General features: G+C 52.1%; 1 protein-coding gene across 1 annotated transcript in view; it reads left to right on the top strand.

The window, feature by feature from the left end:
- Positions 1–676: 676 nt before the first annotated feature.
- The window catches only part of HIP1 (huntingtin interacting protein 1), a 145,945-nt gene continuing 130,624 nt past the window's right edge, over positions 677–15,997 (top strand). Inside the window, exon 1 of the mRNA XM_036112525.2 lies at positions 677–848. Within this exon, the coding sequence (XP_035968418.2) occupies positions 729–848 (120 nt within the window). The 5' untranslated portion in view covers positions 677–728. The remainder of the gene's footprint in view (positions 849–15,997) is intronic.

Below are 15,997 nucleotides of genomic sequence, written 5' to 3' on the forward strand. Positions count from 1 at the left end.
AAGGTGTCGGGAGGCTCCCACTGACCCAGCCCGGCGCCCCCGGGTCGGCGATCATCGCAAATGCGATGGGCAGGGCTGCAGGGCAGGGTCACGACGCGAGAGAAAGCAGAGGGAGCTGGGTGCGGGACGCTGACCCCAGCGTGGGGGCAGCGCTTCCCGGGGCTGCGGCCGCCGAGCCGGTCCATCCCGCGCTCCCCCGTCCCGGCCCGAGCCGCGTACACAGGCAATTCCCAGGCGGCCCGGATTCCCCGCGGGAGGCCAGGCGCTCCCGTCCGCGTGACCCCCGCCCACCAGCCGGGACCCTGCAGCGCCCGCCGCAGAGAAGCGCGCGGCTCGCGGGGAAAGGGCGGGGAGGGTGGCCAGCCGGGCGTCGGGGGAGGGGCGGGCGAGGGCAGGTCAGGGCAGCCCCGGCCCCGCCCTTCGTCCCGCCCCCGCCGGAGGCGGTTGGGCCCGGTGACTGACAGGCGTCCAGGCCGGTCACGGCGCGCCTCGCGGTCCGGATTGCCCAGGGGGGCGGGGCTCGCTGAGGGGCTCCGGAGGGGGCGGGGGCGGGCGGGGAAGCCTCTGGGTGGGGCGGGGCCTCGGGAGAGTAGCAGCGCACCCAGCCAATGGGAGGCGGAAGCTGTCCCGTTAGCGCCGGATCCCAGCGGGTAGGGCGGGGCGGGGCGGGCGGCGCCGAGGGGATCCCGGGGCGGCCGAGGGCCCCTGACTCGGCTCCGCGCGGCGACATGGACCGGATGGCCAGCTCCATGAAGCAGGTGCCCAACCCCCTGCCCAAGGTGCTGAGCCGGCGCGGGGTGGGCGCGGGGATCGAGGCGGCCGAGCGGGAGAGCTTCGAGCGGACTCAGGTGAGGACCGGGGGACCCCGGGGCATGCTTGGCTGGGGCATCCCGAGAGACGCAGTGTCCGGGAGGGGCTTTGAAGGTAGTAGAGGTCTTCAGGCCCAGGGGAGGACGGGGCAAGGGGGCCGCGAGAGGGAGCATCTGGTGCGCAGGGCGAGGCGATCCTGGGGAGGTCGGGGACCCGGGGGCATCCCAGCTGGCCTGGGGAGAAGGGCAGGGCGGCTCCTAGGAGCTGGCACGATCCGTGCGGCGGGGCAGGGCAGGGGTCACAGGGGCTGTGAGAGCGGAAGGAACGGAAGAGGGGCCGAATGGAAGGGGTGCCCCTAGGCAGGGGAAGCGCACTGGGGGGCCACTCGGAGACTCAAGTGTGGCGGCGGAGAGCGGAGCGCTGGACTGGGATGTGAAGCGGGAACCCCTTTTCTCCCCTCTCGATCGCTTCTGGGTTGCACTGACATTCCCCCCACCCCTAGCACCTCCTTCCTGGTGCCTCTTGCTTGGCTCACACCACCCCCAGCTGTTGGCCTCCGAGGACCGGGCTGAAGGGGTCTGGGCGGCGAGAAGGAATGTAGGAAATGCGACGTGTGGCCGAGCTTGGAAAATGGGGGCAGGAGGAGGGGGCCGGCCAGGGGCCAGGGTCAGGCCTTTGGCCCGACAGCCCGCTGCTGGTCAGGATGAGCTGCCCAGTGGTGCCCAGAGCCCTGATTTGGGGTTTTGGTTTCATCCCCCAAGATGTGCCTGACAGCTAATAGGCAGACTGCCCTATTTGTCCAGCCTGACCAGGGCTGGGGGCCAAAATTCCCCAGTGGCATCAACAAAAAGCCACAATCCATTTTTACCTCAGAGTTTGAATGCCTGGTGTATTGATTTAACTGAATAAAGCTGACATGTTTTCTGGTGTTCATCAGCTCGTTTGTATGCAAAATCCATTTCAAAGGGCACAGCACTTCTCTTAATCCCAGTGCCAAAGTTGTATGGGCAGATTTGTTCTTCGCTCTTGCGCTCAGGGTGGAACCTTTGAAGATCCAGCTGGGCCTCCACTGCCGGAGGCTGGTTCCCCTGCTGTGTTCTGCTTTCCCCCGCTCCCCCTCACCAAACGCAGTACAATGTGAAGGAAGCGTTTTGGGATTTTAGGTAGAAAAGATTGTAAGGACCTGACAGAGTATTCTGTGTATGGAATATTGCAAAGAGTAAAGCTTTTCACCCCGGCAAGTTCATCCTCTTCTCTTTCCAGATGCCTCTGGCCCGTTGCAGGTGTGTCTCGGTGATGGAAAGTAGGGAGGGGTCCCTCCCCGGGTCATCCTACCCCAGGGAGCGATGGGAGCGATAGGAAAGACAGCAATTCATTCGGCTTCCCAGGGACCAGCTGAGTTTGAGACTTTTTTCCTCTGGCTTTGTGGACTGGACCCCTGCAAAGAAAGCAGCTTTCCGTCTGCTTGTCCACCGTGGGTGTTAACTGAGGCTTCTTGCTCCAGGAGGCAGTGTGAATAGCCTTCTTCTTCCTCTTTTTTTTTTTTTAATGGAAAAGAAAAAGGAATAGACGTTATTTTGCGATAACCCAGCCTTTCTGGAGTCTCAAATAAGGAAAAACTGGAGCACTAGAGGAACACGCATAAAACTTTGACCCATTATAGCAATGATGATTAGGTTTGTGAAAGCTTCCACCCAGGGCTGGCGTGTCCCCTCGCTATCCAGGGACAGCCCAACAAGGAGACCCTAAGGCACTGTTTGCCAGTGTATTTTACATGTGGAACACTTGCGATTGGCTTGTTGGAGGGTGGGGTGGGAGTGAGGAGGAGGCAGGCTGGAGAAGGAAAAGAGGGTTTTTCTATTATTCAAATCGTAAGGGGTGGCGGGTAGGAGCGTGAAGAAAAGAGAACAATCCTAAAACTTGGCATTGGTCAATCTGCAAAAGCTCATTTTGTTTGAGGACTTCAAATGTATCCAGTGTGTTATGAGATACAAAAATGAGTTAGAAAAAAATTTTAATGAGTTGAGAGACCATGAGAATCAGCCAAGGTGTAGTGATAATTGTAGCTAATTATCACTGTTTGGCACTGTTCTAAGTACTTTATTGTATTACCTTCTTTAATCTCTGCAAGGATCCAGGAGGTGGGTATCAGCCCCATTTTCCACGAGGACATTGAAGCACAGAGAGGTTAAGTCACCTGCCCAAGGTCACACAGCGGGAAGTGGTCCCAGACTTTAACCACTGCCTCGCGTTGCCTCTGAGTACCGCTCAGAGCACTGCCATTGGAGCTAGAAAAGGTTTGAGTTTTATAGCCAGGCACTAGGATAGGCTGTGTGACCTCGGGCAAACCTTTCTAAGGCTTCCTTATTGTAAAATAAAGATGATACTTACCTTGAAGGTTTAGTATGGGGATTAAATGAAATCATAGGTGTGAAGGCATTTTTGTAAACTTCGGAGCACGATTTCAGTGATTCTTGCTATAATCCAGGGAGACCTAAGGAAGCACAAATGTGAGTAATGGTGCAGGCTGTGATGAACTCTTCAGTAGGGGGACAGAAATATTCCTAGGTAATGTGATAATGACTGAGACCACATGCAGAAAGTCCTAGCCATGGTGTTAGGGAGAGGTTGGGAGCCATCACCAGGACCTAACCACCAATTGGCATGAGATGTCACTTGCAGGGTGGAGAGGAGGGGACCAGTAAAGGAGACATCTGGAGGTGAATGCAGATGAAGCTCAGTGGCCCAGGTGGAGGCAGGAGCAGAAATTGGCCGCTCCCACCTCTCAGCCCCCAGCACCTGCTACCTTTTACGGTCACCGGTTCTCTGTCTTGCCCTCAATAAACCAGGAGCTTCATGGGGGCAAGATTGCTCTTGCTCTCTCACCTGTGTCCTCAGATTCCTGAGGCTTGTGTTAGTGGTGATCCAGCTGTAGATGGGGGTAGACAATGACTGGTTATTTCCAGTAGGAAGCCCTTGCCTGGGTGGGTAACTCAGCTCAGGGCAGCTGGGGATTTCTGTAATTACTTGATGCTTTTTCCGAATGGCCCCAAGTTCCCTCCTGGTTCAACTTTGTCTCCTGCACCCTCAGTCAGGAGCCCTGCCCCATGCCCATCAGAGGACTGTGATTTCTCTGCCTTCCTTCCAGTGAGGCCAGTGTCCCTGCCAGAGGGGGGACCCCAGACCCACCTGCTGCAGCCCCATCTCCAACCTGACCCTTGCTGTGTCCCTCACCCAGCCCATCACAAGCAACCTTCAGGCTCCAGGGGAATGAAAAGTGGTTCTTGCCCTCAAAAAACCTGCTGTGAGAAAGTTACCTTGCCTGGAGCACTTTATAGTTTATACAGCACGTTTTAACTATCGTTGGGGCTACACTGTGGTTGGGTATTACTACGCCCATTTTATGGATGAGAGCTTAGTAACTTGCCTGGGGCCCCCATAGATGATCGAAAAGCAGGATTCAGATCCAGGACTCCAGGTTCCGGGCCCCTTCCCCCACCCTGTCCTCATGCTGGTCGGGAGGGTAATTCTGGAATGAACCAGGAGGGCTGACCCTTGTAGACACACCAAATACTCTGTCTATATTTACTTAGCCTGAAAATGGTTTTCTCTATGGTTTGTTTATTTTTTTGTTACCATCCATTTAGTGAGCACATAGCGTGGAGGGGACACAGAGATGAGTAAGATAAAGAGACCAGCCTGGAGGAGCTCATGAGTCAACAGGGAGGTGGACTGGCCACCGAGAGGATCTTCTACACAGAGGACAGAGGACTTACACACCGACATCTCGGGAGCTGTTAGCAGTGCAGGACCTACCGAATGAGAGCTTTCATTTCAGCCGGAGCCCTGGGTAGTCCTGGGCACGTTGAAATTTGCTCTCTGGCTGGTGATTGCTAAGATCAGAGGAGAGGATGGGGCTCTGGAAACACAGAGCCTTTAGTCCCAATTTCTTTGGGTGGAGCCCACCACAGAGAACAGGATCCTAACCAACCCTGAGTTGGGAAGAGCCAGGAAAGTTGGATTCTAGAGAAGAAGAGACAGAAAGAAATATTTACGGAGGGCCTGGTGGGCACTAGAAACATGCTGGGTGATTTATGGCTATTATCCTATTTAATAGCTCAGGTTCAGAGAGACCAAGTGACCTGCCCAAGGTCACACAGCAAGTAAACAGAGAAGCCAGGGCTCCGACAATCTGATGACCAAGCCCACATCCTCTTCTCCGTGTGTAAGTCAGGGGGTGTCTCTGCCATTTTCCTCATCATCTTCAGCTCAGCCTTTGATTCACCTGCTGAAAAAATTGTGGGGTTGGACCGGAGGGATCAGTGCTTCTCAACCCTGGCTGCTCAGGAATGGCTTCTAACACGAAAGGCGCTGTCCTCCCACCTGATCCCTGCTGGCTCACTTAGTTGGTATTGAAAAGGTAGAAAGGATGCTAAGAGCTTTCTTTGAGCTTGTGGGTTTGTATGCTTCTGGCTTCCTCCCATTGATAATGCTGAGAACAGCTGACATTCACCACGTTTACTATGTGCACGTGGTAAAGGCCTTAAATGAGCCACACCTCTCAGTTCTTGGCACGAATTTAAGAATTACGATCCCTGTCTTATAGATGAGGAAATCAAGGCTTAGATGTGTTACTAGCCGGCTCAAGGTGCTGAAGGAAGTGTCCGAGCCGGGACCCAAACTCAGCAACACTGGCCCCAGGGCCTGGCTGTGCATGATTACCATCCCTGAGTCACTGCCTGGCCCCCTCAGCTCTCTGCCTCCTTCCTCTCGCTAACAGTTGGGTCCCCAAGGTGCTAACCTCACCCCACTTCTCTTTCACCTTCTGTCCACTTCCTCTCTGCTCCCCTCATCTGACAGTTTCTGTTCTTGTGTCGGTGACGTCACCTCTCCACGTCTTTCTCCCGACTTCCTGGCCTGTGTGACCACTTCCCATGGGTCATTTGCCCCCAAATAAACCACACATGCCCCAGACTCTACTTCAGGCCTTCCCCGCCTCTGAATGCCAGCGTCTGGTCCCCGTCAGTCCCCATTATCTCCTTGGCGTCCATTCTCTTTTTTTTTTATAAAGATTTTATTTATTTATTTGACACAGAGAGAAACAGCGAGAGAGGGAACACAAGCAGGGGGAGTGGGAGAGAGAGAGGCATCCATTCTCAATCCTCCCTTTCCTCTGTCCTCACAGCTGCATGGTGCTCTGTGATGTTTCTCTTGTCCATTGCTCCTTTGCTCTGCGCCCTTCCTGCCCTTACTACCTCTTGCCTGTGTTGGTTGTAATCCCATCCTCCCTGCCTCCCAAATACCTGGGGGCCAGACTGCTTGTCTCTAAAGCCCAACACTGCTTCTGGAACTCCCTCTTTTCAAGAACCTTTGGCTGGCTCCTGAGAGACCCTGCATGACATGGCACCTAAGGGTCCCTTGGTCCCTCTCTTTTCCAGGCCTTAACTTTCACTGCCTCCCCCCACTAGACAGCCCCTGCAGGCTGCTTCCAGCCTGATCAGGTACTCCAGCAAGCAGGGGCCCGTAGCCACTATATGTCTGTCCCATTCATCCAGGTCTGCGCCGTGGCTTCTCTCCCAGACTGGAAGCTCTTAGGGGCAGGGTCTGGCTCTCCGTGCTGAGTGAGCTCTTGCAGGAGGCAGGCACTGGGCCTGTTTGCCAAATGTGTGAATGTGAAACAGTTGGCGGATCTCCGGGGAGCTTGGGTGCTGCAAGCAGGCCTCTGCTTGCAGCGGACTTTACTTTCCCTTTGCACATTTTGGAGATCCTCCCTCTGTCTCCTGTGATTTCTCCGATGATTAATTCTTACTGAGTGCCTGCCCTGGGTGCCGGGCCTGTGCGCCCAGGGTCCCCATTTAGGAGGGAGCCTGTAGAGTCTTTAGAGACAGAATGGGGGCTCATGGTCGATGATTTGAATTTCCGTGAAGTTCAGAACACTTTATAAACATTCCCAACACGTGCTCATGGACTTCTCAGAGCTTCTCTCTGCTTCAGGTGGGCCTTTCTGCGCTAGAAGGTATTACCAGGAAGGGAGAGAAAGTGGCCTGGCATCCCAGGCACCTGGATGTGGCCGTGGGCTGCTGCTGGCGTTTGCAGCAGGGCCCAAGGGATGACGGGGATGAGCGCAGAGTAAGATGAAAGCGCTCCCTGGGGACTGAGCAAATCTGGCTCCGCTACGGGATTTCTCAAAATGGGGAGGCTGGACAAGATTTCCAGCTCTCAAACACTCGAGCTCATAAAATTCTTGTAAGTGGGGTTTTCACACTGTGGAATAAGGACACGAGTTTCATCTGAGCTCTCACCTGCTCTCTTGAGAAACTTCCACGTGCCCCCCGTATGTAGAACAGGGCGCATGGGAATGGCTGGTGTCGTACCTTCGCGTGTGGTGAGGAGCGTCCATGTGGCCCAGGAGAGCAGAGCCCCAGCCCCACTTGGCCACTGAAAGGGTTCTTTGCCTGGCATGTCTGCAAGGCACCAAGGAGGACCATTGTACACTCCCTGTCCACTGCCCACTTAGTTTGGAGCAGACCTGGGCGGGGTGCGGCGGGCCAGCCGCCAATTTTCCTGCATCCAGAGGGTTGATGGTCTGGAGAGATGCCCACCTAGGAAAGGGAGCTTGTCAGCCCCACCTCCTGGCAGGGTGGGGGCTGCTTCCTGTTTTCCTGCCTGGGCAGGCAGGGAGGAGCCCTGTTCCTGGCTTGTGGGCACGACAGTCTGACACTGTGCGGGGAGAGGGACAGGGATTGAAGGTGTCCTCTGGCTCAGACAGTAGAAGGGAGGATGGGGCTTTTCTCAAATCTGAAAGGTTACGACCGCTGCCTCTGTTTGCACTGTAAGACCGCTCAGGGAGCTGGGCTGGGCCATTCAGGAGGCCAGTGTGGCCGATTGCTTCTGATTTTAACAGATTTGCAGTTTATAAAGCACATTTGCACATAACCTCTTTTCAGCCACAGAACAACCATGCGTTAATAGCAGTCTGGTCTCAAGGATGGACACTGAGGCTCAGAGAGTGTAGGCAACTTGCCCACGAGCACTCAGGAAGTGGCCGGACAAAGGCTTGAACCTGGTGGCTCTTATCTCTAATTGTATACTTTCCTTTTCATATCTCTCTTTAAAGCTGAAGCCTGGTCTGGGCTGGTAACTTAGAAAAATTACAGAGGTTTTCTTTCTAAGTCCTTTCCAATTGATTTATTTGGACTTTTGAAATTCCTCCCAGAAGTTTTTTGCAGCACTCATAACTATCATAGGGCCTATATCCAGAATATGTAAAAAAAACATAAAACATATGAAAATGTGCAACTTCATTAGTAATCGAAAAAATGCAAATTAAAATTATGAGATACATGAGATATCACCCAATGCCCATCAGCTTGGCTGAAATAAAAATGAAAAAAAGGGGCACCTGGGTGGCTCAGTCGGTTAAGCATCCGGCTCTCGGCTTCAGCTCAGGTCATGATCTCAGGGTCCTGAGATCAAGCCCCGAGTCGGGCTTCGTGCTCAATGCGGAGTCTGCGTGTCCCTTTCCCTCTGCTCCTACCCCCACTTGCGTTCTGTCTCTCTCTGTCTCTAAAATAAATAAATAGAATCTTAAAGGAAAAAAAAAAAAAACTAACTGTGCCAAGCATCAGCAAGGATGTGAAGCGATGGAAATGGCGATGCATTGCTGATGGAGCTTTACGTTGGTACAGCCGCATTGGACAACGGTCCTGTCTTATCCTAAAATTAAAGATGTACCAGCACTGTAACAGAACTTCCACTGTTAGCTCTATACCTAACAGCAAGGCACAAAAGATAGTTGGAAAGAGACTCATCATCATCTTTCGTAGTAACTCCAAACCGGAGACAATCCAGAAGCCCATCAGCAGTAGATGGGTAACTGCCGTGTGACGTGGTCTCTCATCGGGATACTGCACAACAAGGAGAATCAATAAACTGTAGTCACATCTGACAGCACTGGATGAACCTTCCACACATAATGGTGGGCGAAAAAAAGGCAGACCCAAAAGGACACCTTCTGTATGCTTCCATTTATTTATTTATTTATGTGAGATTTTTATTTATTTATCGGACAGAGAGAGAGAGAGCATGAGGGGGGTAGGGGCAGAGGGAGAGGGAGAAGCCGGCTCCTCGCTGAGCAGGGAGCCCGACGCGGGGCTCGATCCCAGGACCCTGAGATCATGACCTGAGCCGAAGGCAGACGCTTCACCGACTGAGCCACCCAGGTGCCCTCTAGGCGCGCATTTATATCAGGTTCACAAAACAGGCAAAGTGAAACGGCTATTAAGTGTGCTGCTTGGATGGTAAATCTGTAAAGAAATAAGGGGAGAGGGGCGCCTTGGTGACTTGGTCAGTTGAGCGTCCAACTCTTGATTTTGGCTCATGTCATGATCTCGGGGTCATGAGATTGAGCCCCACGTTGGGCTCCATGCTGGGCGTGGATCCTCTCTTGATCCTCTCTCCCTCTCCCGCTGCCCACCACACACCACCCCCACCATGCTGTCTTGCTGAAAAAAAAAAAAAAGAAAGAAGGGGATGATTACCATAAAAGGCCATATATAAATACTGTCTTTGGATGCAGGGAGGTTAATTGGGAGGGTGTACAAGGAGAGCTTCTGAGGTCCCGCCATCAGTCTGTTTATTGGCCCAGGAAGTGGTTTATGATAATTTTTTAAGCTGTACATTTTTGGTTTGTGCAGTTTTCTCTATTTATATTATATTTCAAAATACAGAAGGTTAAAAAAAAAAAAACACCTTCTCCCAGGGAGTAAGAGACAGTGTCTTGAGGAGGCTAAGAACTTGCCACTTACATATCCACCCAGCTTCTGAGGTTTCTCCCAAATACAGCCACCCCAGTGAAAACCCTTCTGATACTGGAAACTGGGAAGCCTATCCAAGCAGCCTATTCCAAGCTCTGCCGTAACACGTAGTTGTGAAGTTGGGACTTCTCGTTAGCCCACACTGAGCGTGTTGCCCTCAGCTTCCATTGGTTTGTGTCCTGTGTCTGCCTTCCTGTGCGGCAGACGGGCCCTCAGGGGCTTACTCATCTTTTTTTTTTTTTTAGATTTTTTTTATTTATTTATTTGAGAGAGAGAGAATGAGAGACAGAGAGCATGAGAGGGAGGAGGGTCAGAGGGAGAAGCAGACTCCCTGCTGAGCAGGGAGCCCGATGCGGGACTCGATCCTGGGACTCCAGGATCATGACCTGAGCCGAAGGCAGTTGCTTAACCAACTGAGCCACCCAGGCACCCAAGGGCTTACTCATCTTTTAGCGAGTTGTCCCCAGCATCTAGCAGAGGGAATTACACCGGCTCAGTCTCAGGAGGTCTGTGAAACACAAAATAAATGAGGTGATGAAAAGTTCTCAAAGGAGAGAATGAGAGAGGAGAGTGTGTTCTAGGCTCAAAAGAAGCACATTTGAATAAAATCAAGGATTGGCCCAGTGGCCTTCTGGAACACATGACCCCGAGCTTGGCTTGTGTTCCAAAGATCTAGATCAAGTCTCGCTTGATAAGCTACTGTGGGAACATAGGAGCTTGGGGAATGTCACCTGGGAACATGTCAGAAACAGTGGTTCCTGTGAGGTCCCAGGGGCCAGCCCACAATGACAGTTCTTAACTTAGACAGTTGCTGTGTGTGTGTGTGTGTGTGAGAGAGAGAGAGAGAGAGAGAGAGAGAGAGATTATGTTTACCCCCTGTCATGTGACCCCTCTCCCATACTGGGCTGGAAGCAAATGCCTTCTCTGGTTTTTCTTGGCTATGTCTTAACCGATGCTATATTCTTCCCTCCCATTTTCCATAATCCTTCAGCAAGAGATTGACAGGCATGAGCTGTGTGTGGTTTCTTCTCTGAGCAAAATCCAGGGAAGCTTCCCTTCCACTAACAGGGGAGCCCAGGGCTCTACCTCTCCAGCCTTGGCACACGGTAGGCCTTCCAAAACTATATGTCGAGTACCTTATTTCATCTTTATAGCCTCGGGCTCCTGATGTGGTGTCTGGCGCCAAGTGACTCTCCTCAACAAGGGTTTGCAGAATGAAGGATAAAATATGTGGAATAAAGGACTGATGAGTGTCAGCCATATTTGGTCCCAGGGTTGAACTGTGAACCCTCATAAGGACACCCCGAGTCTGGGTTCATGTGAGCGTGACTGGAGACAGCAGGAGACGGGGCCCCTGAAGAGACCAGGTCTCTGACGTAACTGTGGGTGGTTCCCGGGGACTTCCTATCGAACGTCAGCTCCCTGACTCATGCTTGGAAGTGACTTGAGATCTCCTGCTTCCCTTGAGATGCTTATTCCAGGAAGGGACCTGCCTGTACGGTCTAAGGCCATTCCTGCCGATAAAAAAACAAAACAAAAAAAACCCCAAAAGCCCCCCAAAAACCTAACACACCTAATCCTGAACTCTGTCTCCTGCCACCAACTCGCTCATTGTCCTTTGTTCTCAGTTTTTGACAATCCCAGTTTAGAAACCCTCCCCGGCCCTGGAAGCTGAAATTCTCCCAGTCTTTGGCATAACCTCTATCCTGCACCCCTGTGGGTAGGCATGGAGTCCAGTTGTTCTGTCTCCTGGATTCCTTGATTGCTTGATTGCTCTCCATATCGCTCCTACTTCTCCACCCCCGGCTTCTGCCTTCCTTCAGGCCTTCATCTTGAGCCTGGACTACTTACCACATGGCCCAGCTGGCCTTCCGGCTATCCAGTCTCCCCTTGGCTGTCAGAGTTTTGTTTTATTTTTATTTTATTTAAAGATTTTATTTATTCATTTGAGAGAGAGAGCACGAGGGGACAAGTAGAGGGCTAGAGGGAGAGGGAGAAGCAGACTCCCACGCGGAGCAGGGAGCCTGACATGGGGCTCCATCCCAGGACCCTGAGATCATGACCCGAGCTGAAGGCAGGTGCTTAACTGACTGAGCCACCCAGGAGCCCCAAGAGATCTGTTTTATTTTATTTTTTTTAAGATTTTATTTATTTATTTGACAGAGAGAGAGATAGCGAGAGAGGGAACGCAAGCAGGGGGAGTGGGAGAGGGAGAAGCAGGCTTCCCACGGAGCAGGGAGCCCGATGAGGGGCTCGATCCCAGGACCCTGGGATCATGACCTGAGCCAAAGGCAGATGCCTAACGTCTGACCCAAGAGATCTGTTTTAAAAGGTGCAACTGCTTGTATCGCTCCATGTGTTAAAAGCCTGTTTGTTATGCATTCCTCCAAACTGAAACTCAAGCTCAAGGGCACAGAGCCGACCTTTGCAGAGAGCTGACCTTTGCAGGCCGTCATGTCCCGTGGCCTTCCCTGCAGCCCCCACCCACCCCGCCTCTCTCTGTCTCAGGCGGCCCGCTGCTTCAGGCCTCTCTGTGTCTCCAGGTGGCACACCATTCTTTTTGGCCTAGAGTGCCCGTCCCACCTTTTCCACTTGCTAAACTCTTCATCCTTGAAGTCCCACCTCCGATGGCCCTCCTCTGGGAATTCCCCCCGCCCCCCATTCCTCCAGGCAGATTTATTTGATGTTACTTCTGTGTGTTTCTGTGTTGATCTGGATGTCTGTTCCATGCTCGACTGTGAGCTTCCCTATAGCTTAGTCTTCTTTGTAGGCCTCGCCCCAAGCATGATGCTCAGGACCCCGTAGGCCCTCAATAATAATAAAGGACCTGATTGTATTTGATTGTTGCTATAACGGAAAATGAAATAGGCCCAGTTCCCGCTCCAAGACAGGTGCCCAACGCTGAGGGGAACGTACTTGATCTCCGTCACATTGGACTAAAGCAGAAGTTATGGCTACACTGGTAGAAAGAAGTAGGTGGGCTTTAGGAGTAGAGAATTCAGTAGGAGGGACATTTTGCAGAAAGAGGCTTCCTCATGCAGTCATCGTACATCCAGAGCCAGTGAACTGGGAGCCAGGATTCCCGATTTATGCCCCACGGGTGGGATGATGGGATGGGGTAGGTAAAATAATGCATACCCCTCCCCAACATGTCCACCTGTGAGTATGTTTCGTTACATGGTAAAAGGGTCTTCGCAGATGTATTAAGGACCTTAAGATAGGGAGGGCAGGGGTGCCTGAGTGGCTCAGTCGTTAAGCATCTGCCTTCGGCTTAGGTCATAATCCCAGGGTCCTGGGATCAAGCCCCCCATCGGGCTCCCTGCTCAGCAGGAAGCCTGCTTCTCCCTCTCCCACTCCCCCTGCTTGCGTTCCCTCTCTCGCTGTCTCTCTCTCTGTCAAATAAATAAATAAAAATCTTTAAAAATTAAAAAAAAAAAAAAGATAGGGAGGGTAGCCTGAATTTTCCCCAGAGCTTCCAGTCAGGAATGCAGCCCTACCAACACCTTGATTTTAGCCCAGTGAAACTGAGTTAGCCTTCAGACCATAGAACCACGAGCTGGTAAATGGGCATCCTTTTAAGGCGCCAAATTGGTGGTAATTTGTTACGGCAGCGATAAAAGCTAATACGGGATGAAAACAGGTAACTCACGCTCTGGGGCAGGAAACCTAGTGGAGCCCTTGCCTCGAGGCACGGACAGACCACCCTTTTAAACCTGGAGCAACACTTTGCTATGTCATCCGTGCTTCTTGTGGCCATAGATAAAACATTGTATTTCCACACTTGGCACTTATTCACAGAAATCTTATCCTGGAAAAACAATTCAGCAGCCTGTTCAAAACATTCTTTCCTGCTGGGCCATGGAGTTCTTTGGTGCAATTCCAAGCATGAGGATCACAGATATAATTTACTTAACCTTACTTTTTTTTTTTTCTTGATCAAGCCCTGTGCTGTCTATTAAAAAAGGCGAGTAGGAAATCCCTTCTTTCCCTCTAGGATCGTGATGGTGTCTCTGCTCAAGCGAGCTGACTTGCAGTCAGGAAACAGGTGGAAATAAATGAACAGCTTCCCTCGGGGTGGGCCTGCTATGTGCTGGTCCTTCCCCAGGCTCCCCAGGGTGCTCTGGAGTGTGCCCCTATTCCTGGGCTTAGCTGTAGGGCAGCCAGGAGCACCCGGAGCACTGAATTAAGAATTGGGGCACCTGGGTGGCTCAGTCGGTTGAGCGTCTGCCTTCAGCCCAGGTCATGATCCTGGAGTCCTGGGATCCAGCATTGTAGGGCTCCCTGCTCAGCAGGGAGTCTGCTGCTCCCTCTCCCTCGCCCCTCCCCCCACTCATTTTCTCTCTCTCTCTCTCAAATAAATAAATAAAATCTTAAAAAAAAAAAAACCAAAAAGCATTGGGAAGCCTCAGGGCGCCTGGCTGGCTCAGTCGGTAGAGCATGCGACTCTTGATCTCGGAGTTGTAAGTTCGAGCCCCACGTTGGGTGTAGAGATGACTTAAAAATAAAATCTTAAAAAAAAGAAAAAAAGAATCAGGAAGGCTCGCTTCTCCTGGCTGTGGTTCCCCCTGTTCCTGCCGTGGCCCCTACTCCCTGTAGGTCTTCAGTCGCAGTCTGTGAAATGAGGGGGTTGGCTGAGATCGCCCCAAAGGTTTAGAGAGTTGGTGGCTCTATAAAAATGCAGTTACTGAAGCAGCAGCTCTGGGAGAGTTGACTGCCTTTTGACAACACCTGGCCCTTGTTATTCCAGTTTTGCTGTCCTATTTCTCAGCTCCAGACACTGAATTCTGTCTGGCTTTCCCGCTCTCTGAGACCCTTCCTCCTGGATAACCCTGGCTGCACTTAATTTCTATGGGTAACTTTTTCTGTGTTGGTCAGAGGGTCTTATGCTCCCCCGCCCCCAAAGAACTGGCCTTCCAAAGTCACTCACTCAGGAAAATTACCTAGTGAGAAGTCTTTTGCAGTTGGTCACTCCTGCCAGGCACCGTCTTCTGCCTTCCACTTAGGACTGCCAGGTACATCTGCGCAGGCTGAGCCCGCAAAACTCCGCGAGTATCTTCCGATCCTGGCCTTCCCGGGCTTAGTCCATTAGGCCTAGGTTGTAGCACATAAAAATAATTTTCCAGGGGCAGCTGGGTGGCTCAGTCGGTTAAGTATCTGACTCTTGATTTCGGCTCAGGTCATGATCTCAGGGTCATGGGATTGAGCCCCGCGTCAGGCTCTGCGCTCAGTGGGGAGTCTGCTTGAGATTCTCTCTCTCAAATAAATCTTTAAGAAAAAATTAACTTTCCAGAAAAACTCTCTGTCACTAAATCAGAGGCCACACGGGGTGTCCGAAATGATGCCATTTAGTCTCCCACCAGCCTGCTTCACGCATTGACCTTACCTCCCAGAGGTGTGGCCTCGGACCCAGTCCAGTTTCCTAGAGGAAAGAGAGGATTAGAAAAGAAAAATTAACTTGCCTAGGGTCCATTCTGCAAGGCCTTGCCCAGATTTGAGGCAGACTCAGCCCTGTGTCTGGGCCCTGGTTGTGCCCCAAGACTCTGTAGAGGTTAAGAGCATGGGCTTTAGGTCTAGACGGGTCACCTGCTGTTGGTTCCAGGCAGGCCGCTTTACAGAGATGCTGGCAGGCATAGGTTGCTCTGGTTCTGTTAAGTGAGGGCCATTGAAAGAGCATCCACTGTAAAAAACAACAACAACAACAACAACAACAACAACAACACAAAACAAAAAAAACCTACCTGACAGGCTGTTGAAAGGATTAAATGACATAACGCAAGGACAGCGCCTAGCGCATTGCCATCCAGGTAGTGAGCACGCAGCTCGTATTAGGGTAGTGAACTGCTTGGGACAGGGTAGGCTCATGGCTGTGGGATAAGTAAGTGAACGGGTCTCAATGACACCCGAGTTGAGGATCATCTAATACGAGGAAGTCCCTGTGTTTTGAGGTGTGCTGTTTCCGAGGCTGGGTGCAGAACCACGGGAAGAATTACCAGGAGATCTCAGGAGGCGTTTGCCTGGACCATGACCCGAACACACTGGCCTGCCTTTGCACCGGGCCTAGCGTGGACTGCTTGCCTGATTTCTTGGTTTCTGTGTTTCTGGTTCTAAGGCTTCAAGAAAAACACCACGGCACAGGGCTGGCTCAGATGATAGCTAAGATGACAGAGGACATACAGCAAGAATTGTCTGGTCTGGAAAGACAAAGGCCGAAGTGAAGACACAGGTGGGAGGGCAGAACACTGGGGTTTGGCTTGTGGCTCTACCCATGACTAGTTGTGTGACTTTTATTTCCATGAAAGGTATGCATGGGCACAGTTATAAGGATCGGGTAGCGACTCAGGCTTGTCACCACCACCCAAGAGTGTCCTGGC

This window comes from Halichoerus grypus, chromosome 6, assembly GCF_964656455.1.
Source record: "Halichoerus grypus chromosome 6, mHalGry1.hap1.1, whole genome shotgun sequence".
Classification (NCBI taxonomy): Eukaryota; Metazoa; Chordata; class Mammalia; order Carnivora; family Phocidae; genus Halichoerus; species Halichoerus grypus.